This window comes from Olea europaea, chromosome 21 (assembly GCF_002742605.1).
Source record: "Olea europaea var. sylvestris chromosome 21, O_europaea_v1, whole genome shotgun sequence".
In the NCBI taxonomy this organism is placed as follows: Eukaryota; Viridiplantae; Streptophyta; class Magnoliopsida; order Lamiales; family Oleaceae; genus Olea; species Olea europaea.
Window position 1 is genome coordinate 18,162,826 of NC_036257.1, and position 23,333 is coordinate 18,186,158.

Consider the following 23,333-nt stretch of genomic DNA (forward strand, 5'->3'; position numbering starts at 1 on the left):
CCCCTTTTTTTTTTGGGGGGGGGGGGGGGGTTGGTTTGTGGAGTGGGGGTATTCCAACTCTAATTAAATTTTGATTAAATCATCCTATATTATTATGAGTATATTTGGCCAAGGTGAAAAGATGTTTTAAGCATCTTATTTTGACACCATCAACCTTATCTTCTTGTGTTAATAAGTTAAACAATCACTCTATTTAATTAATTACCTAATTTAGTATCTAGCAAATATATTATAAAAATAATTCATCGTCTTTTGATTGGTTTAGAAAAATAAAAAATCGCATGGTGATGCTGACGATGCAGTGACTTCCAGTCTTGATAGAGACAGTGGGCCCCATAGGTCAAGTGGTCTAAGCATGTCCCACGGGCTGTGGGCTTCGCCGTTTTCAGTAGGATAGAGAACTAAAAGCTCGCCTGATTGTGATTTATTTTTAGTAAATTCGAATAGTTTGAAAGTCGCAATTACATTAAACGAAGACATGTAGATTTATCACTAAAGTGCGTTTGTTTGCAATCATGAATTTGTATAGAAAGAAAATAAATTGTGTAATTAAGGGTCCACTTGATTGTAAAGATAAAATTGAATTCGGTGGAAAACGAATTCCAGGAAATTGAATTGCCTAAAATTATTTTTTTGAGAATTGTAAATTATTGTATTTAATTGATATAATTTTTCACGTGGAAAACGTTGAAATAAAAGTGTTTTTTTATTTTCGTTTGACTTTATTTTACATGAAAATTGTCAATTAAAATGATAGAATTTACTGGTATTGGGGATGACATTGATTTCCATCGCCAAAAAGTAAAAAAAATAAAATAATAAATAAATAATTCAAGAAAATCATCTATTTTTTAGTGTTTATTTGGTTTTGTTTTATATGAAAATTATAAATGAAAGAGAAATATTTTTTTATAGTAATTCTTAGAATTGGTTTTCATTGCCTATTAAAAAAAAAATCGCTACAGTAGTCGGAAATTCCAATTCTCACCATATATGGTGAGAATTAAAATTTCACCAAATCAAGGAATAGCACAACTTCCAGTAAAAGCTAGAAACCAATTCCATGAAAAATCTTGTGAATCAAATATTACATTTTGAATTTTCCACCCATTTCCATGGAATTGGGTGAATCAAACACTACATAAATGTGTTTGATTGATTTAATTTTCAATTTAAAAAATATTATACTTGTCGATTTTTTATTGGTAGGTAAATAAAAGAGAATGGATAAATGAGAGGAAAAAAAAGAGAGTGAATTCTCTGAAAAATAAAAATTACTCCTCTTAAAGAAAATATTTTACCTAATTTTGAGAAAAATAAGGTCATGTGACCAAAACCAGGAAAATATTTTTCATGGAAAAAATTGTCAATCAATCAATACAAAAGTTCGGATTTGAGTGAAAAATATTAACAAGCTAACACACCCTAATATGTCTTCATTTTCACGTTTTAATAGTTGTCTGAAATTACCATTCTGCCCCCGTTTACATTTTCCCGATTCCTACCCGATTTATTTTCTTGTGTGAATCAAAATCGATCGATATGTGAAGAGGGCCCAAACCGGTGATTGTAGAAAAAGAACTCATCGACGATTTCAATATTCCAATTGGATTGGTGGTATTTGAGAGACATAGGCCTCTTTGGGGTGATTTGGCCTTCCTTCGGTAGTGGCACGTGAGGCGCATTAGGAATAGCTTACAGGTTGTCATGCCTTCCTTGGCTACTTAAATTGATCTTTCCAACATGGAAGGCAGAGACAGATTTAGGGGAGACCAGTCCCCAGCTGGTTATTTTTAAGTGTAATTTTTTTTTACTCGTAAATTAATTTTTTCTACATATTAGTTTGATTTGTAATCTGATCCTGAATACGTCCATAGTGGAAGGTGTTTTTGTAAAGAATTTTGTTAGACGTACATTCTTGTGCATGTCTTCTATGACATTGTCGTCTATGTGACATAACTTGGACAATGACGTGAAAGAGTGTTGGAAAAATCAAAGGCTATGATGGTACCATGTGGAAGAATGTAAGATAAGATATACATGTAGCATGATTCTTTTGGCAAATAACGGCACAATTTTTGCAAACCCTAGGCAAAAAGCGTGATTCCTATACATATAGTTTAAAAATAATTTCGCGTCGATTTGCTTATCTGATGGTAGTTATGCAGTTGATAGCAAATTATTTTTAGGATAAGTCTTAGTGTACATAAAATATATATATATAGGGCTTTGTGTACATCAAACACAACCCCTATTTTTGTTGGGTATATGATATGTTGATACCTATCTTGCAAATAGCAAACTGTTTTCGCTGAAAATGCGTTTGTGGCTTTTCTTTTTATTTTTTATTTTTAAAAATTATAAATTTATTGAGTCGATAATTGTCTGAAAAGTTTTTTTGTTATTGCTTGAGCTATTTTCTCTCTGAAGTTGTTGTTTTTGTTATTACTTGAGCTATTTTCTCTCTGAAATTGTTGTGTTTGGTTTCTTGTTGAAATTATTGCTTAATAACACCTCTCCTAACCAAAACCTGACATGCTCTGTATATATATATATATATAATTTATTTTATTTTTTTACTTGAAAAGTTTTTCAGTTTTAAATTAATCACTTAAAGAATCTAGATGATAATTTGAATATCTTTACTAAACAAATACAAAATATCACCAACTTGATGACAAATTGTTAAAAAGTATAAGAACATTATCTTGCTAAATGCTATACCTAAAACATATAAAAATGTTAAAATGCAATGAGTATATGGTTGATATTACATAATAGAAATTATTAGGGCCGACTTGAATGATATGTTAGTCATGACAGGATCTGATCTTGAGCCCACATGTTATGAAATGAATATTTATGTCTCGATCGCTAACACCTATTAGACCGAAAGAATGCATCGGTATTTGTAGCTCACCTAAGCAAAAGATTATGTAAAAATCGAACACTTAACAAAGAGTTTGATTGAATGCCTTAGACAACCTCAAACATGAACAAGACGGTGTGAAATCTGCCCCCCGGGGCATAACCCAGTGGTGCAAATGACAGGAGTGAGGTAGTTTCAACCTTACTGGTAGCTACAATCTGAGGGTTTAATTCCTGAGATACGAAATTGGACTCTTTGTGAGCACCAATGTACGAGCAAGCTCTTGTTCCCTGATCTGCTAGGGCACATCCTATGATTTACCTCCCTCACGATGCTCCAGGGACGGGATGGTGGGGATTTTCAAGGTTGGAGTTCAACCTTTCTAAAACAATGTGAAATCTAACAAATCAACTTTGACATTAGTATATCACACCTTTATGTTCAAGAGACTGGTTCTAGACAAGCATTACAAAAGCACACAGATCAATAAGCATTGAAAATGAAAATTTAATCATTAATTCCAAGTCCCAAATATGAAAAATATCAAATCAAAAAAATGAGTAAACCTAATCAAACTCCTATTAATAAGCCATTGCACAACTAAAAAATTGGGATGTATTTCAACCTAAGAAAAATCTCGACGTCTAAGAATCAGGAGAACGCAATAGTAGAGAAAAGGGATTAAGGACAAAAGGCGGGATGTGAGAGCTAAACAGTCGACAATAGAAGGAACAAAGTTTTAAAAAAAGAAAGGAGGGATGCAATTTGAGTCGTTATTGGTGCCTAATTTCATAAAACCTTCGAAATTTGAGTTTGCATATCTGTGACTTATTAAGTCCCTATTTGAGCTCAATTTTTTTCTCGAAACTTATTTTAACTACATTCTCCCATACAATAATTTTATATGTAAACTTAATTTCATTTTTTCTATTTTTTATCCACACATTCTTAAAAAATTTAATATTTCAAAACACATTTTCCCCAAAAAAAAAAAAAAAAAAAAAAATCTCAAACGGGGGCTAATGAATACTCAGCAATATATAAAACAAAATTAGTAGGTATAATCACATGGAGTCCAAGATGGCCTACACTTAGAACTACCCTCTAAACAAAGTCTATCACGTGATCCCTACCCCTGTCGATTGTAGTTCCCTTTGTTGCAACATCGCCGCCAATCACTCAGATACTATATATTTGGAATCCGTAGTACCATTAAATTTGGAGTATCCTATGGAGTTTACATGTATAAGCATTAGAATTTGCGTTATTGATTAGCATTGGGCTCCTCATTCGTTCTTTAAGCTGCGAGCTTATGAGTTAAGAGGGCGGAATGAGATTAATTTCGATCCAATAGGATCATTGGGGTACCCTCGAGTCTGGTTTTATCACATTTGGGATACATTCAATATTTTTCTTGGGACTAGAGATCAAAAATTGTTGAAAAAACAATAAGATCTTTCTCTTGTCCCTTCAAGGCGGGGACTACCTCCGATCTCTACCGTAGGTGCCAAAGAAGAATAAGAACTCCAAAGAAAATAAAAGAATTAAGTAAATCAAAAATCCAAAGGAGGTTCATGGTTAAGGGGAAAGATGAATTAGTTCAGTTATTTACGACCAAGAAATAATGGATTCACTTTCGAATGTTAGCATGGTGTCAATCATTAGGTGATTATTCTACCGATCTCTTTTTCATCTAATAGTGAGATGATCTTGCAAGGGTATGTTCCTTGATAATTCCATGTGACATTAACATGGTCTCCATGTGGTGAGTGTGCGTAGAGTCTGAATTGAGAAAAATTAAGAACTTAGTACAATTAAATTTATTTTTGATAACTAATTCAACAACATTCTTACAATTTAATTGAAAAGTATAGATGGAAACGAATCAAAATTGGACATTTTCTTGGTTGCTTCATTAAACACTACAATTATAAACATTTGTTCGAATTTTAAAACATAATAAAAAACAATTCTACTAAATTTTATCTTTCGCTCCAGATTACTATATATCGCTTCAAAATCAAAATACTAAAATTATTTAGTAATCATATGAACTTGACAACCATCCTTAAAGAATTGAATATTTCTATTTATCACCATTGACGTTCATCAACTATCTATAGTCTGTACATGGCATTGTCCTAGCTAAATGTCATATAAATTGTTAATGAACACTCATAATAATGAATAATATTCTCATTCTTAAAATGCCACCACCACCCTCTACTTATTTTGCCTTATCATTACGGATGTTAAATGTCGAGTCTTGTACACCGTCTGGCTCGGCTAGACTCACCATGCAAGCTAGATTGCAAATGCATAGGCAAGCCAAGCCGGCTCCTATCAACCGAAAAATTACATTTTCACTCCTCTATGTCAAATCGAGTGGCTCATTCAAGATTTTCACAGTTCAACTTGCATCGTGATTCACCTCAAACATGAACTGATCTAACTCAGCTCATTTGTGAGCGTGCCAAGTTGAACCGACGAGCAACTCGATATGCTTAACACAACTACCATCACTTACAAGATCACGATGAAAAGTCTGTATGTGGCCCATTTTTATAAAGAACAGGTGTTCCAAACAGAAAAGGGGAGAAGAGGAAAGCACATGGGTGGTAATAAGTTCAAGAAAATCCACGTGATCACATGTGCTGCCTTCGTTATTATTATTATTTTTTTTTTGACAATGGGACCCCTTTTTACAACCTGCGACCCTATCGGCCGGTTTTCCCTACACCCTATCGACAATCTCCGTTCCGTTCTCACTCTCATTTGCCCGCACGTGTCATCAACGCTCTTTTCTTATGGCTAAAGAAAAAAACTCTTATTTTCTTGATAATCAGCTTTTCATTTGATTAAGGAAAAATCATAGGACCCCATAGGCTTTTGACGTTGATTAGGCAGTCCTATAACATCAAATTTACACAAGTATCTTGCAACTCTATTATATTGACTAATATTAAATTTCAATTATAAGTACAATCCCATAAGAATTAATTCCCGTATGATTTTCTTGAAGTCAATTTTTATCTCGGACGATGTCCTTTGATCCAATGTTCAATTGAGTTACTATACTTTAATCTTGCGTCAAAATAATTTAGCCCCTATTTGATTCGCTATTATCTAGTCAAAGCAATGTTTTGAATAATAACTTTGAAGAGAATGCATTGTTAAAAAGTAGAAATTTTTTTAAATTTATGTGCAAATTATTTTATTGTTTGAATGTTTAGTTAAAAATGAGTATATATAAAACAAAGTTTTCAAATAATGATCTTCAAATAGGGACTTAATTTTGTTTTAATTTTCGTCACATTGTCTGATGTTACGTGCTGAGGTGGCCATAAAAAATGACCCGAAAACAATGAGGCAATCGAAAAATGTACAAAAGTAAATTATTTTCAATCCACGATTCTAAGACGTAAAATTGAAGTTTTCAATTATAAGTTGGTAATTAAGTGGTAAATTAAGCGCGTTTATGTGATTCCCACATAAATCCGTAATCAGGGCGTTGGGAAACCAAATCCCTAAAGTTGGTAGGCCCAGCTGTGTTGGCTTTGACATTTATACGACTCAAAATACATTAATTTAACACCATGCACCACCTCTACGACCACCAACGCCACCTCCTCCTCCTCTCTACAATTTCATGGAAAGTTCTAATAGCAATATTAGTAATTGTGCAGCAGAACCAGAAACCATAGCCACATTATCAAGAAAGGAACAGACAAATCAAGAAATGGTTCAAGAATCTAACAAATCCACCATCCGCCGCATGCGGCAACCGGATGGCCATAGAAGAAGCACAACAAACGAAACCCAGGTGAAAATCATCTGTGCCGGCGACGAAGAAAGTAGTGGTGGCGGAGAAGACTCCGATGAGAAAGCTGAGGTTGAGAAAAAGATCGTGGCTTTGCAGAAAATAGTGCCGGGAGGAGAGTCGCTTTTTGCAGACAAACTGTTTGAAGAAACTGCTGAATACATATTGACGTTGCAAGATCAAATTAAAGTCTTGAGATTTTTTGCTTCATTTGTTGAAGGTCCTGAGATAGAGAAGAGAAAGCTTGGTGGTTAGCAATGGTATTAGCGGCATCTCGAAAATGTTCGGACGGAAATATGGCTTTTAAATTAAGCTACGAATTAAGTCGATGCTGTCAAAGGGAGTCACGATGCCATGTGCAAAAGGAAAAGACTTGTAAAACGGTTCTTGATGCTTTCATGTTTATTTCTTGTTCTTTCTTCAAATTTTTTCTCTTGATTTTCTTTTTTTTTTTTTTGGGTATTAGGGTCAAGATTTAGCTTTTTTTGATAATTTTTTTAAGTTAAATGTTTAATTTGGATAAATTTCCTTTAAGGGAGATGTAGAATTGTGATTAATTGCTTAGTTCATGCTATTGCTTTGAAGCAATGTTTGTAGGATTTTTTTATTTTTTTTCCTCTTGAATGCATCTAGCTATTTTGCGTTCTCAGGGCATGTTTGATGTATGATATTTTAGCCCCGTTTGTTTCTCATTTTTTGCTTGTTAAAATGAAAAATATGACCGTTATCCATCACGTCAAACCACCATTTTTGACTTCTATATTTTGTATGGGACTCGTAACGGCTATATTTTTTATTCTCATTTTTACATTAATGTGTACCAAACGAAGCCCTTTGAGAATAAATTTTGTGAAAAGTCTTTTTTTTTGTTGGGGGCGGGGGGAATGCATGCTTAAAAATGATAGAGAAAAGATTTGCATTAATGCTAAAAATTATTTTATTAAGAAAATGTATGATAGAAAATGATTTTGAGAAAAAATAAATTTTAGAAAATCTGTATCGGACGTGACAAAAAAATCTTGTAATATCAGTTGCCAATATCCTTTGGAGTTTTGTTACCACTATTTCAATGTACGGAATTGTTCTACAATATCTATGTAGTCTTGATTAAAAAAAAAAATAATAATAGAGAGAGAGAGAGAAAATCATTAATTTTATTCTTTATTCATGTTACGTTGGATCCTCTATTTCACTGTAATAATAAAATTTCAATATATGAAGTAAAGTGTTTGGCTATGTTCGGAGGCTGAATTTAGACTATGATGGATTTTTGTAGGACTTAATTCCTTTTTTAAGTTTGAGTGGGCAAGCATTACGATAGGTATTGGTCTTCAAGACAAGAAAATATTATTATGTCAAACAAAAATTCCCACTCTTCAACGTACATGTCTAAATTGCGACTAATAGCAGATTTTAGATTTGGAATTTGGGGGTAATGCTGCGTGGTGGTGGATTTTAGATTTGAGTAGAGTAAAAGAAACAGCTATGGCAAAGTTGATAGTCATCGTGACGACATGTGGTGGAAGATTGTGCTACGCTTACCCAACAATTTATATAATGGTGTACCAACAGATGATATGAAGGGATTTAATTGGATCAAAATTTCATCAATCAAATAACTTTCGCACTTACATGTTGATACCTCATCATTATGTAAAATATTATATAAATAGTTATGTAGAAGAAATATTTTCCTTAAAAAGAATGGAAAGTATTTGTGGAACTGCCTTTATAGACCAAAGGGAACTTCCCTGCAATCCAAGTAAGACAATAATTAGGAGGGTATTTCTATTTACACCATAATTTGAAGTGTTCCTTGAAAACGTAACTCAAAACATATTATTTGGGACATTTAGTGAAAGATTTATGTCAGACGCGTCTCTAGGCGTTAGTCTAAAATAGGTTTGTAGAATAACTAATGCTACTCAAACAGGGGGCTGTGACAGAGATTTCAACAGGGGCTAAGGTGCGTAGCATATTTCTTGTAAAATGACTACACTAGCTTCAATGCCTTCCATCCGTCTATAAGAATCTCTTTTGCCGATCTAATTATCATGTATTGAATAATGCTCCTCGAAGGGAACTTCCCTGCAATCCAAATGAATTGCCATTTGAGCCAAGGAATAGACTTCGACGAAAATGCATCAATTCTTGTTGAGTGACCAGCTTATTGGGATGTATAACACCAGAGTCCTACTCACCAACGGCATAGATTGCATTTAAAGTGAAGCTTTTAGAATTTTTGGTAGAAAAAGATCACAAATGTTGTTTGGTTGTTCCTGCATAAGATTATACAACATACTTTTGCTGATTTGCTTCTGATTCTCGGAGTTCATGTCATTTGTCTAGGTAACTTTCCTGAACACATTCATGGTACGAGTTCATTAGGAGAAAGAAAGTTCTCATTCTAGTTATAGTTGTTGTAGGTTATCCAAGTTGCAGCTCCAATGATGAACTAGGTAGACTGTGACCTTGGCTACAAAATTTGTTATGATTGTGTTGGGGAATTGTCAACGACCTTATCTGATAAAGCTCCTGTTTGGTCCTTATTTTTTTTCTCAAACTCATTTTAAATTATTCATTTTATGAAACCCACAATTTTTATCAACTTTTTAACCATACATTAGTTCAGTTTTCATTGAAATTTACTAAAAATCTGATTTTAATCAAGATCAAACAGGGGCAAAATTTGTGGCATTTGCTTTTCCCATCCTCATAGAGTCATAAGCTTTGAGGAGGAACAATCTTCTAGTGGAAGAATTCATTTAAATTTGAGTCGTAAGTGTTTGTTATATGGTATAATTTCTGCGGGGTTGGTGTGGATGCTAAATTGTACGTTTTTGTGGGTGGACAAAGATAAGTTTGTGTAGAGAACTTTGAATCTCAATTAAGGAGCTACTAATAGGCAAACAAATCTAACGTATTTTACATATTGATTCGATTATTTAGATCCATATACTTTCTTAGAGGAACTTGTATTGCTTGCATTCACGAGGGACACCTTGAGGAAAACGTCTCAAGTCTGTGCAGTAATTGTAGATCATGTAGTTCTTTTGCACCCATTTTAGCTTCTTTCGATCATTAACATCAAGTTCTTGATACATCCATCCATTGATGGGCAAGGGTTTGGTAGAAACACAAGATGTCGATGGCCAAACGCAAGCATTGGCATTGAAGTTCCTATATGTAGCCGTAAAAGGTGCTTTTGTCCAGTCGGTCTTAACTTTCCCTCCTTGTGTTGCCCAGTCATCGGCGTTCCAAAGGCTAGAATAGAGTCTCATAGGTTGGCGTTTTGGGTACGGGACACCAATAGCTTCATTGTTGTTGAATACTCTTATTGGAATGTTATCCACCATGAAGCTGAAATATGGACAAGAAAATGAAGTACATGTGAGAAAATCATAGATTAAAATATATATTGTTGTCACTTTTAGCATTGACTGAATTAAAGACCAAAGAGTTTCATGTACATAATGCGCCGAGGATTCCAGATAATGGAGTACTGGTGGAAGGCAATTGAAGGGTTGAACCACAGATGAAATTGTTGTTCTCTGTTCCCTTTACCCTGTGTATATATATTTGTATGGACTGTGTAAGGTTGTCCTGATGAGTTTCCCAAGAACTCAAAATCAATTTCGTCGTGTGCTGTTCCTTGAGAAGATAACTACATGAAAAAGGCGAATTTAGAGTGTCAAATATCATTTACCGTGCGTGAATAAACAATACTAAGTTTTGAGTTTCATACATAGTACGTAGTTACAGTTCCAGCTGAATTTCCAGGTACAAGTTTGAGTTGCATATCAACCCTGCCGAATAAATATTGATTCTTGGACTGAAAACCTGAGCCTGAAAACTTGTCCAGTGACAGAGTAAGAAGTTGGCCTCCATCGAGTATCTTAGCTCGTTGACCACCCCAAGTGACGTCTATATGTTGGTAGAAATTTCCGGCCGAAGCAGTCATAAGATAAGCTACGACTAGAGAAAGTAGAAAAATATTCGTGACCATTTGAGAAGATAGCGACATATTCTTATTCAAGTATATATATTGCTACAAAACTAGGAAATGTGATATCTGAATTTGCTGATGCAAGTTTGAAATGCTTTATATAGGCAGCAAGAAGCTGTTAGGAAAGTGAAATTCAAGTTGCGTTTTCTCAAGTTGTTTTTGATACTAAAGGCATTAGCTGGCAATTGTGAGTTCCTTCAAAACTGGTGGCTTTGGTTAGGTTCTCTTTGAAATCTGATTGTCTGCCACTTTTGATACTCTTATTCTCGCTTTCTCATAACACACTCACAATTCTTTCAATTACTCGATTCACTTTTCCGCTCTCATAATATTCGACTTAATTTCATTCTTAATCTTGTTAACCATTCCATATAAAAGTCGCAAAGTCACGTGCACTAATTTAAATATTGTCTTCAATACATCTTTTCACATGTAGACTGAATTGTGACCGTCATGTTATGAGCAACTATGTTACTTATTTTAGTACAATAATTAATTAACTAGGCTTTAAATAGTTAGCCTGAAAACACACACACACACACACACATATATATATATATATATGTGCATAATGTGCACCAGGTAATGTACAACTGGCTAATTTATTTGCCTAGTTGGAATGTGAGAAATAACAAAATATATGTATGTGGCCCTTCCCCTTTTAGGCCTCCCCTAGTACAATTTGACAAGGCACACGTGAGTTTATGTAATATATAAAGGGTCAATTTGAAGGGATTTCTGCGTTTTGTAAAAGAATTTCTAGATTTTACCTGAACAAAGTGCTTTCAGAAAATTACTCGAACACGTTCAAAAGTAGTTATTAATTTTATAAACATCTTTTTACTTTATAAAAGCCATGTCAATAAAATTACGTAGAACTTTTCAAATTCTTGGCAACTTCGATGGTCACGTGAAATTGTAGTTGTAAATATTTTTTGGCTAACGATGAGAGGATGCAGTTAACGTCAGACCAGATGCATCCTGTCACAGGCTTCCCACATAGTCAAAACCTTTTGGAGATTAGTCTCTTGGCCTTATCCTGTAGTAAGGGATTTTAATAAATGCACCAAAAGGAAAACGTTTTTGTAGTAGAGTTCTAAAATAATTACGTAAAAACATTTTAGAGTAATAGCGACTTTCTTTTTATAAATAGATAGTCGAATCTCGACTATAAATTATTAAGAATGATCAAAATTTTTTGTGATTTCTGCTTTAAAATTTGAGCTCGTGGATCATGTGTTTCTATCTAATATTACGTACTAAACATGTCTTTCTACCGTCGAGAATTTTGGAATTTTATAAGCATAAAGCACGAGTATATTGCATACTATATTCCCAACTCTTTACAGTTGTTTATTACCAGGCATCCTCCACTTTTGGTTACCTTTCTCATCTCCAAGTGGGTATTAACTTTTTATCAAATTTTTTAAAAAAATAAAAAAATTGCCACTAGAAACCTGAAAACAGTAACTAGTGGCCTGAGTTTGTAGTTGATTTTGATCATTTTAATACAAGTTATATTAACAGATTTGTGACTAAACAATCATTGATAATTGTTAAGAGCAGGTTCAACTCGTTAAATGATTTTACAACAAAAATCGCAGAATATAAATGTCCAAGAAACAAAAGAAAAGGAAAAAAACACAAAATTTTTCACCCTAAGATAAGAGGTTCAGAGCAAGCTCCTAATCTCCTTTTGTGTTTCCACCACCGGAAGAAATTATTGCATTAATCCAGAACCAATAAACTATCCAAATATTACACATTCAAGACTCAAACCAGAAAACATTCGAGATTACAAAAAGCTCTCACAAATCGCCTGGACAATTCACTCAAGAACCCCAGACTTGAAATCTACTAGTATACTAATCACTCAAGACAAATGATAGGTTCCACATCACTCAAAACGCAGTCAGCAATAGGTTCCACATCATTGTGCCATCTCCTCACAATAATAGTCATTGTAAAGGTATATATGCATAAAACAATAACATAAGGCACGGAAAATGAGTTGGTGAAGAACTATCACCTGTACCAAGGGAAATTCCTTTTGGCGATTTTTGCAAATGAAGGTCTTTATCTTGCATTTTTTTATTGTAAATGTACAATATCATAACAAGTAATATAATGGACTTTTGAGTCTAGATTAGTGTTCCTACGAGGACTATACTTCATATTTAATTTACTATTTGTAACTTCTATTTGACGAAAATAAACAAAAGTTGTAATTTATTGTGATTTTTTATCTAACTACGTGAAAATAGGAGAAAGTACACAAAGATCGATTTAGAATTCAAATATGGAATGGATATTAGGGCATAACAATTTCATCTATTTATCACATTTAAGTCTTAATTCAAGATTCATAAATCTAATGTAGTATTCGATCGAATTTCTCTATTATATTTAATTTGCTCATCTCGAGTTCTCATTGAGTCTATTTAAATTGTGAAACGGATTACCATATATTGTGCGTAATCATGAACGAGTTATAGTCGCATGCTTTTGAGTAATCCCATATCTCTAGAATATTGAATAAAAGAAATAAACGGTCTCAAAAGATTACACTTTTTGCCATAATGAAAGAATTAGCTACTCATAATAATAGAAAAAAGATAAAAGATTTGCATTGAATACATCACTGGATTTTGAATTGAGATGTAAAGAAGTGGACGAATCTTGTACAAAGTTCATCTTCTTGTTCCAAACCTTGATTCGTAACCTTTGATTTCATGTTTTTCTCCTTTAATTTTTCTCTATAAGTCTCCAAGCTGTGTTCTATATCTCTCAATGTGTGGAACTACCCTCAAGTACTACATTTTTTGCATTTATAGTTGCTTACAAGGTTTTCCCCGAATTTAGAGTTTTTATGGGCATTAAAAAGGCCAAAATCCACGCCCTAGGTATGCATGTGGCACCGCGGTGACACAACTCTGTACTGAGCAATTGCGCCACCTTTTGGGTAAAAATAAGCACTACGCATCTTTCAATATTTTTATCATAATTTTCTCTCTAAATATCTTATTGAGGCAATTCAAATTGGGTTGTAAAGATAACTCAAATAACTATAAGTTTATTAGAATTAGATCTTTTCCAATTCGAATAAGATCTGGCTAAAAATTTGGAACATCATTATGTGGTTAAAATTTGATTTGTGAAAATATTTTGGTCATTTTCGCTCATTTTGACTTCTAATTGCATCTAATTGACCCCTAACATTCTGAATCTTTATAGTGAAGTTTGATATAACTTGAGCATTTACACTTTAGTCCACAAACTTTGGACCTTGTCCTTTTTCTTCTCCTTCTGCATTAATTAAAACCACATCACCAAACCTATAATACAACACTAATAAAAGCGTTGAAAACTTTCAATACTATAAAATCTAGCTACCAATCAAGTTAAAATAGTATAAAACTCGTGAGTTAAACACACGCATCAATCTACTTTTGCTAATGGATATTCCATTTTTCTTTATTATCAACTGATAAATTATCTGCTGATGAAAAGTTAATTTTTAGCAATGTTTGGACATTTAATTATGGGACATTATCTCACTATCAGACCTTCCACGACATCAACTTAACGAGCCACAAACTCATCCTTCATTATAATAAGGCTATCCATGTTTGCTTCTGGTTTCTCCATTAGATCATGCAAATGATAGTGCCAGGAATAGCATATGTTGTGCTTTTGAGACATTCTCGACTCTTACGATATAAAATAAGTTTGGTTATTCGTACATTGTCGCAAGAAATGGTGTTTGGTTATTTGTACATTGTCACAAGAAATGGTGCATGTTTCATCTCTTCCCACTAGTGGAGAATGTAGTTCGGCTTAGAACATCAAAACTTTTGACATCTGCAAATATCGCACATCTGAGTAATTGATTGGGAATTCATGTTGCTGACATTGACGCAATATATAGAAACATGAACGATAATAACAAGGAATGCCCATTTGATAATCAAAGATCTAACGTACTACCATTTGGTTTCGAGGTTCAAATGTACTGTTAGGAGTTGACATGTGAGACTTTTGATTCACGAATCGGGAACCTATCTCCACAAGAAACTCCTTAATTTGTTCCAATTCAAGGACTTCTCTCGTTCTATGTTTTCTCCACTGGAGATGAAAACGAGATCAAGGGCGGAGCAAGAAAATGATGCTAGGATAGGCTAAAATTTAAATTTTTTTGAATGAACTTACGTCACAAGAAATCGAGTTTCGGAATCTATTTTCATAACATTCACCATAAAAAGTATACGACACTCAATAAAATAAAATAAATTTTGGATATCTCACATCTTAATATTCCACTAAATCTTTGTATTTTTTTATCAAATAGAAAATCAACACTAACCTTAAAAAATATAAACTAACCAAATTATAATATAAATAAGCAAAAATACATATCCACCAACGAAAATTTAAAAAATTACTCAATGAGTACTCTTCTAATAACTTTGACAATAAATCTTTCCAAACAGCTGAAAGTTTGTACAAATATTCTTTTTATTGTCAATATCAAATCTGTAGTAAGTCATTTATTTTGATCATAACATCTATTTTTGGTCAAAATAAGTATTTTTTTTTTATAAATATTAATTAGTAATAAATAAAATCATATGTAGTAATAAAAAAAATTAATTAATTTTATATTTAGAAAAATATGTAGTGTCTCTATCTATTAAAAGAAGTAATTTACTTTTAGATCTAATCAATAGAAATTATCTATAATAAAATTTACTTAATAGTTATAAGTAAATTTTAGTCAAATATGCATTAAATACAATATCTAATTTGACAATAAAATATTCATATTTCATGAATGCCATGAAAAGAGTAATTAATAATTATAGTGTCTTTAATTCAATTTGAACATTTGAGCATTGGAATAGGATTGAGATTTAAACTAGAGCTGGGCTAATGTTAATATTTGGCCCAAAAGTCTACAATTCTTCTTAAATATTTATATGGGCTGGGGGGGACAATGCTGGGCTACAGCTCAAGAATGCCCCCCTCTATCTCCGCCTTTGGACGAGATAAACTTAAGTTGCCATCCTCTCACATCCTGCATTAGAGCCAAAGAAGCATCGACCCAGCATTAAAAAATGGGCTTTATTCACTCGTTGTGCTCGGCTAGTTCTCATTTCTCATCTCGAACCAGAAAAACTCAGAACATTAGGAAGATAAGGGAAGATCACTTGAAAGAACCGACTACCACAACTCCATTATATTTATTTATTTATTTATTTTTGCTGGAAAAAGCCACTTAACGATTTTGCCTAAAACCCCCCAAATTGTTCACCTCTCATTACATTTGATTTTTGATCATCAAGTTCGCGTGAAGAACTGCTAAAAATTTTATTAATAAAAAACATCAAGAATAAATCAAGCATTTTTTCCTTTTATTCCAATCAATACATTCTCACTGGACTAAAACGAATAAGAAATGAAGAATTCAAATAAATACAGAATTAATCACACAACAATAATGAAACAAGGGATCGCTTCTCCACAATTTTCCTAGAATCTTGAACGCTTGCATTCTTCAGAGAAGCCTTGAGGAAACCTTTGAACATCTGCACAATAGTTATAGACCATGTGGTTCTGTTGTACCCAACGGAGCCTATTTCTTCCCTTCGCATCAAGTTCCTGAGTTTGCCATTCCCTGGAATTGGCACAAGATCCACCAGATGTTTTTGATACACAACCATTAGCATTGAAGTTCCTGTAATATGCAGTGAAAGGTGCTTTTGTCCAGTCTGTCTTCACCCTCCCACCTTGGGTTGCCCAATCGTCTGCGTTCCACAAGCTGCAGTGTACTCTCATGGGTTGGCTACTAGGAAATGGAATGCCAATTGCTTCGTGATTGTTGAATACTCTGATAGGACTATTGTCCACCAAGAAACTGAAATTCAACAAGAGAATTAGTATTAATTTTCAGAATAGTTTGAGGATTAACGAAACTGATTTGAGGAATTTTCAATTACATGATGCGCCGATGATTCCACACAATTGAGTAGGTGTGGAAAGATGCCGTTGGATCAAACCAAAGATGGAATTGTTGTTCCTTGTTTCCTTTTCCATGAGAATACACATTGGTATGAACAGTGTATGGCTGTCCAGATGCATTGCCAAGAAACTCAAAATCGATTTCATCATGACCAGCTCCTTGGGACGATAAGTGGAAATGGAATGAAACAACTTAACGATTAATTATACAACAAAAAATTTAATAATTGTTTAAGTAAGTTTGGTGTCAGCTCCTGAAGAAGAACTGATGAAGACTTACGAAAAATGTGGTTACGGTTCCAGCAGAGTTTCCAGGAACAAGTTTGAGTTGCATATCAAACCTTCCAAACAAGTACTCATTCTTTGACTGAAATCCAGAACCGGAATTTTGGTCTAGTGAAAGTGTCAACATTCTTCCACCTTCGACTATCTTCCCGCGCCCATCACCCCAAGTAATTTCAGCATCTCTGATGAAATTACCAGCTATAGGAATAGTGAAACAGGCCAAGACCAAAGAAAGTGAAAGCATGACTAAATTTGCAAAAGCTTTAGAATTAGAAAAGACTGCCATTTTGAGAAGAAGAAAGAGAAGACTGTTTTTGACGAATAAAAGCTGGGTTCAGAAAGCCCTTTATATATCATTTTACAATCGTTTTTGGAGGTGGAGTGGGGCTGGGGGCTGGAAACTAAGCTGGACACCATGGACTGAAAGTTGCCAAAGATTAATTGAACAAAATGAAGACAGAATAATTTTTCCGCGTAAAGTATGAACCTTTAATTATCTCTGGCATGGGTCCAACCGACATCTGTATGTACCAACCAACACTCATGAAAATAATTAATATGCAGCTTAACCAAAAATTAGAATACAAAATTAAATATTGCAGATGATTCTTAAAACTCATTGTGCAGCATAATTGTCTTTTTATAAAGATTAATAATTTTGTAGGGCTCATATTTATTACTTTCATAAGATTCCATGCACCTTCTTGCCGAGGTAATCCTGAAAACAGCAAGGTATATATGATGATATTCTTAGGTAAAATTGCAAAAAAATTTGGATCTCTTACGTTTTGGTCATTTCATCCAATTTCGCTAGCTTTTGCCTATTTCCTTCCTTTAACCTCTTTTAGCTCTTGTTTTCTCCACTTACATCAATCTACAAAACAACACCAAAATCACTTGTTAGCACTTCTAAAATGCTCTCCAAAATAGCAAAATTATGAAATTAATGGCATAATATAATGAGTTTAAATCACTCATCAGTGACATTTTCTATCATTGATGACGAAAAAAATTTTAGAAAGAAATCGTTGGTGTAGTTGCAATAATTGTGGATTATGATTTCTATGAATACACTTGTACGAATACTATTTGCAAACCTTGAGAGGGGTAGAGTAGATAAGCGGTGGCAAAATGGGCCTAGTCATGCGTTCGAGGTGTAGTGGTGATAAAATGGGTTGGATTGAGTTCTTTTGCGACAATGCATGTATCAAATTGTACAAACAAATATGTCGAGAAAAATAATTAACAGGAAGTAGGACTGCTTATTATTATTATTATTTTAGCTGCATAAAAGAATAAGTGTAGGTTGAAGACTTTCTACGACTTGTGGAACTCCTAGAACTCACCTTTGGCCTTTACCCACAACCAAGCTTTATGCGGCGTGCCGAGACAGCTGCTCTTGACCATGCCTGGACACCCAAACCAGAAATTAAGTATGATAGGAAAAACATAGGTAGATTAATGTGTGTTTTCTGGCAAGTTGAAGAATGAGAATTGCTTGTCTTCGGCTGTCTTTATTCGAAATTTCCTCAATTGCTATATTTGATAGTGTGAGTGAATTAGTTGACATATCTAGGGATGGCAACGGGGTGGGGATGGGCAATTTTTATCCCATTTAATTTTATTATTATTATTATTATTATTATTATTATTATTATTTTTTTTTTTTTTACATTTTCAAAGTTTCAAGTTATGTTATTATTAGAGAATAAAATACAAATTCAAAATGAGTTTTTAATGGGTGAATTGTCTAAAAATAAAATTATTTTTAATCTCCCCCCCCCCCCTTCATGGGGCGGGTTCGGGTCTTTCGGTGTGGGGTTTTTTCCCCCATTCGGGACGAGTTTTTTTCCCATCACTAGACATATCAAACCTTATGTGTTGCTTAGTGTTAGAGTAAGGTGACTTGAATTCTGTTTGACACAGTGAAGCTCTCGGTGCAAATACGTAGTGAAACTAAATTTATGAGGAAAAAATGGGGTCTAGGGTAGAAGCGGAGCCCCACACTATGGACTATGTATATTAGGATTTCATAATATCATAACATTCGAAAGTAGTAGCACTACTTATAATCATCTTTGGTATAGTGAATTTCCCCCGTAATTTTTTCATATCTTGGATTTTCATGTAAATCTCGTGTTTTTGTTCTTAATTTTATATTGCAAATTCTCGCTTTTCATAACAATTAGATTGATGAAAGAGTTGACAACTCCAAAGCATAATCCATGTAATTGCTCTAGGTAGTGGGAAACAGAAAATAAGAAATAGCACAAGATTGATAGTCTCTCCCTCTTCGCATTAAGTGCATCAAATTTGTTTCTCATTATTACAATCAATAGACGACAATACATTTGAATAAACAAATATAAGAATCAAATAAATTCTATAGACATTTTAATGACAAAAGAAGTGAATATGAAACAGTGCACAATATTGTTAGAATCTTGAACGCTTGCATTCTGCAGAGAAGCCTTGTGGAAACCTTGTAACATCAGCGCAGTAGTTATAAATCATGTGCTTTTGTTGTACCCAACGAAGTCTATTTCTTCCCTTTGCATCCAATTCTTGAGTTTGCCATGTCCCGGAATTAGAGGAATCAACGGACTTAGAAGCACATGATCCAACGTTCGATCCAGATGCACAGATATTACCATTGACATTGCAATTCCTGTAAGAGGCAACAAAAGGAGCTTTCGTCCAATCTGTCTTTATTCTCCCACCTTGTGTCGCCCAATCGTCTGCATTCCATAAGCTGCAGTATACTCTCATGGGCTGGTTTGTTGGGAATGGAATGCCAATTGCTTGGTGGTTGTTGAATACTCTGATAGGAATATTGTCCACCAAGAAACTGAAAATCATCAAGAAGAGAATTAGCATGATATTCTGATTGATTGAGGATCCGTGAAAATGAGGTTTGAGGAGTTTGTATATTTACATGATGCGCTGAGAATTTCACACGATTAAGTAGGTGTGGAAAGCTGCAGCTGGATCGAACCAGAGATGGAATTGTTGTTCTTTGTTTCCTTTTCCTTGGGAATACACATTGGTATGAACTGTGTATGGCTGTCCAGATGCATTTCCCAGAAACTCGAAATCAATTTCATCGTGGCCAGGTCCTTGAGAGGCTAGCTGCACAACCAAATAAACAATTCAATCATGGATGTAAAGAAAATTAGAGAGGGGATATTCATATTCGGGTGCAGATTACTTACGAAAAATGTGGTTACAGTTCCAGCAGAGTCGCCAGAAACAAGTTTGAGTTGCATGTCGAATCTTCCAAACAGGTATTCATTCTTGGATTGAAATCCAGAACCGGAATATTGGTCGAGGGAGAGTGTTAGAAGCCTGCCACCCTCCTGTATTTTACCCCGCCCATCACCCCAGTTTATATCAACATTCCTGTTGAAATCACCAGCTGAATGTGTCACAAGAGATGCCATGACAATACAAACTAAAACAACTGCCAGATTCGACAAAGCTCTTGAGTTAGTAGCCATTTTTGTTGGCGAAATAAAAACGTAGATAGAGAGAGAGAAAGAGAGAGAACGTGTTTTTATGATGAATGAATTTGGAAATGAAGTCTCCATATATATATATATATATATATAGTTTGAGGGTGGAGTGTTGGGGGTGGGGGTGGGGGTTGACCTTGCTCCCAAGGAAGCTTCCACAAGAGTGAGGACAGTGAATGTGTGCTGGTATGGAATTTTTATAGGAGTTGGCCTAAGCTGGTTTCAGAAATACAAGTTTACGCGTAAATTATGTCCCTTTGGAAACTTCCCAGGTTGAGACGGCCCAATTGATACCTAAAATTTGTATATTATTTGAAGCAATATATTCATCAGAAACTCTTTGTTTCCTTGAAATTTCATGCTGCCGCTCAAGATAGTAATTTACTTTTCCCTAACGTTCCAAAATAAATTAATAATTTATTTCAAAACTTACTTTTTCTACAACAATTAATTCGTCGCTTGTAAACAAGTAATGATAACCGCATATTTTATGATTTTAATAGTCGCCAAACTTGAAGGAAAAATAAAATAAAATAAAATAATAATAATAAATCCTCCCCCTCTCTAGCTCCTTAGTTTAAGAGAGGTCCCTGATACAGGAGCCCGTATCACTAAGCACCGAGCATGTCTGCCCCCAACCTATCACAGGGGGCCAAGCTGGCCCCTTATGATACATGGCCCTGTTCTTGCAGCAGGGGCCTTAGTTTAATTACTCGTTATTGTTATGTTTTAAAACTTAAAACATTTGGATTGATCTTGGGAAAAACCATTAAAGAATTGCAGAAATTAAAGAAAATTAACACAAGATATGTTTTGCCCTTTTAAAAGGGCCCGGATGTTCGGTTTTGCAACCTAATTACCCGTTGAGCATCTCTCACGAGATTAAATTCTAGATCCACTAATAACGAACAAGAACCGTGTACAAATGTACGAAGAAATTGGAAATTTCTTCGAGCTTTTTCTTGCATCTTGACACAACAACACAACACTGCTATCACTCTCACAGGTTGCACAAAACAACCATTTCTTTCTCTACACAAATAACAGAATATTATCAATCACAAAGATCGATTTCATCTAACACAGCCAAACCTTAGTTTTCACTCAGAAAACAAAGGACAGAGAGTAAGACGAAGAGACACAAAGAATTCTCTAGAATATGAATGAAAAAGCCAAGACCCAGTGTGTAAGTATTTGTATTCATCCAAACAATCAGAGGGCAGAGACTTAGCCACGTGTACGGCTAATTTTAATTCTCGAAGAGGCATTTTGATCAAAACACGATTTTATCAAACTTGAAATAACCACAGCAATCCGGTGGAGCATTTAGCCCAATTTAAAGAGGCCCACGAAGCCAAGAATCATGTGAGGCAACCCACAAATAATTAACAATCTCCACATTGCTGAACTGATTCTTATTCTTTACTAAAGGATCTAGATACTACATCAACTTGAGTTCATTTGCTCAAAGTACTTGTAAAATGAAAAATTAGTTAAACCTTATCAACATAAACTTATTACAAGTTCTGAATTTATCATATCATGTGACATTCAGAATTTTCAAATAATTCTTAAATTTATTTAGAGGCAACACCTTAGTGCCCAAGTCATCAGGATTAAATTCTGTGGGAATTTTAACCAACTTTATCAATCATTTTTCTATCATATTTTGTACAAAATGAAATTTTATGTCTACATGTTTAGTTCGATCATGATATATAGGGTTTTTACTAAGGTGTATGACACTTTGATTATCTGTATATATACTAACAGAATTGTTTGCAAAACCAATTTCATTAATTAAGCCTCTCAGCCAAATGTTTTCTTTAACAGCATCACATGCTGCAATGTATTCTGCTTCTGTAGAAGATAAGACAACTAATTTTTGCAACTGTGACTTCCACCTTATACAGCCATCACACAAAGTGAAAATGTAAGAAGAAGTAGATCTTCTTTTATCTAAGTCACCAGCAAAATCTGAGTCTGTATATCCTTTCAGTTTTATCTCTTCATTGCCCTTTTTGTACATTAATCCTAAATCAGATGATCCTTTCAAGTACCTTAACATCCATTTCATGGCAAGCCAATGTGTTTCACCAGGATTAGTCATAAACCTACTTAATACACTAATTCCATATGCTAGGTCAGGCCTGGTGCAAACCATGAGGTACATTGTGGAACCTATTGTGTTGGCATAAGGTATTTTCTCCATTCTCCTTAGTTCATCATCTGTTTTAGGTGATTGTTCATTTGACAACTTAAAATGATTAGCAATTGGAAGAGTGACAGGTTTACATTCTAACATAGAAAATTTTTCAAGAATTTTCTACACATAGGACCCTTGTTTTAGTGTTAGTATGTAGTTATTCCTGTCTCTATCTATCTCCATTCCAAGGATTCTTTTAGCTTGTCCTAAATCTTTCATTTCGAATTCTGATTTTAACTTTGATTTATCAAATTCAATCTCAATTTTATCATAACAAGCAAGCAACATATCATCAACATAAAATAGGAGATATATAGATTCAGCTCCACCTAAACCTTCATAGAACAAACATGAATCATAGTTGCTTTTCACAAAGCCTAAAGTTTGCACAAAAGAATTAAATTTCAAATACCATTGTCTAAGGCCTTGTTTAAGCCCATAAAGTGATTTCTTTAACAGACAAACTTTATCTAATTTAGATTTTACTTCAAATCCTTTAGGTTGATTCATGTATATAATCTCATCAAGGTCACCATTTAGAAATGTTGTTTTAACATCAAGTTGTTCTAATTCCTAGTTAAAGTGAGTAGTTAGAGCCAATAAGATTCTGATTGTAG

The 23,333-nt window shown here is 34.0% G+C and overlaps 3 protein-coding genes and 1 pseudogene across 3 annotated transcripts; 1 reads left to right on the forward strand and 3 right to left on the reverse strand.

Annotated features, from left to right (window-relative positions):
• The first annotated feature begins 6,518 nt into the window (after positions 1-6,518).
• On the forward strand, positions 6,519-6,944 carry LOC111370239 (transcription factor PAR1-like). Its single transcript, XM_022991925.1, has one exon. The coding sequence runs from the start codon at positions 6,519-6,521 to the stop codon at positions 6,942-6,944; it is 426 nt and encodes a 141-aa protein (XP_022847693.1).
• Positions 6,945-9,554: 2,610 nt separating this feature from the next.
• LOC111370995 (xyloglucan endotransglucosylase/hydrolase 2-like) lies at positions 9,555-10,766 on the reverse strand. Its single transcript, XM_022992927.1, has 3 exons — positions 10,435-10,766; positions 10,160-10,353; positions 9,555-10,049 (listed from the first exon to the last, which is right to left on the reverse strand). The coding sequence occupies exons 1-3, from the start codon at positions 10,711-10,713 to the stop codon at positions 9,653-9,655; spliced, it is 870 nt and encodes a 289-aa protein (XP_022848695.1). The 5' UTR covers positions 10,714-10,766; the 3' UTR covers positions 9,555-9,652.
• A 5,319-nt stretch (positions 10,767-16,085) lies between these two features.
• Positions 16,086-17,338, reverse strand: LOC111370996 (xyloglucan endotransglucosylase/hydrolase 2-like). The gene is made up of 3 exons (XM_022992928.1): positions 16,994-17,338; positions 16,692-16,885; positions 16,086-16,609 (listed from the first exon to the last, which is right to left on the reverse strand). Exons 1-3 carry the CDS (start codon positions 17,282-17,284, stop codon positions 16,225-16,227), a joined length of 870 nt encoding a protein of 289 aa, XP_022848696.1. The 5' UTR covers positions 17,285-17,338; the 3' UTR covers positions 16,086-16,224.
• Positions 17,339-19,256: 1,918 nt separating this feature from the next.
• LOC111370997 lies at positions 19,257-20,544 on the reverse strand (annotated as a pseudogene).
• Positions 20,545-23,333: the final 2,789 nt, after the last annotated feature.

What these genes read in the sequence shown, in the direction of transcription:
- LOC111370239 (XM_022991925.1), top strand. Translation starts at nt 6,519, where the DNA reads ATGGAAAGTTCTAATAGCAATATTAGTAATTGTGCAGCAGAACCAGAA.
- LOC111370996 (XM_022992928.1), bottom strand. Translation starts at nt 17,284, where the DNA reads ATGGCAGTCTTTTCTAATTCTAAAGCTTTTGCAAATTTAGTCATGCTT. An exon ending in GAACCGTAACCACATTTTTC is followed by an intron (nt 16,886 to 16,993) that starts GTAAGTCTTCAT and finishes TTCCATTTCCAC; the next exon opens with TTATCGTCCCAAGGAGCTGG. An exon ending in TGGAATCATCGGCGCATCAT is followed by an intron (nt 16,610 to 16,691) that starts GTAATTGAAAAT and finishes GTTGAATTTCAG; the next exon opens with TTTCTTGGTGGACAATAGTC.
- LOC111370995 (XM_022992927.1), bottom strand. Translation starts at nt 10,713, where the DNA reads ATGTCGCTATCTTCTCAAATGGTCACGAATATTTTTCTACTTTCTCTA. An exon ending in GAACTGTAACTACGTACTAT is followed by an intron (nt 10,354 to 10,434) that starts GTATGAAACTCA and finishes TTTTTCATGTAG; the next exon opens with TTATCTTCTCAAGGAACAGC. An exon ending in TGGAATCCTCGGCGCATTAT is followed by an intron (nt 10,050 to 10,159) that starts GTACATGAAACT and finishes TCCATATTTCAG; the next exon opens with CTTCATGGTGGATAACATTC.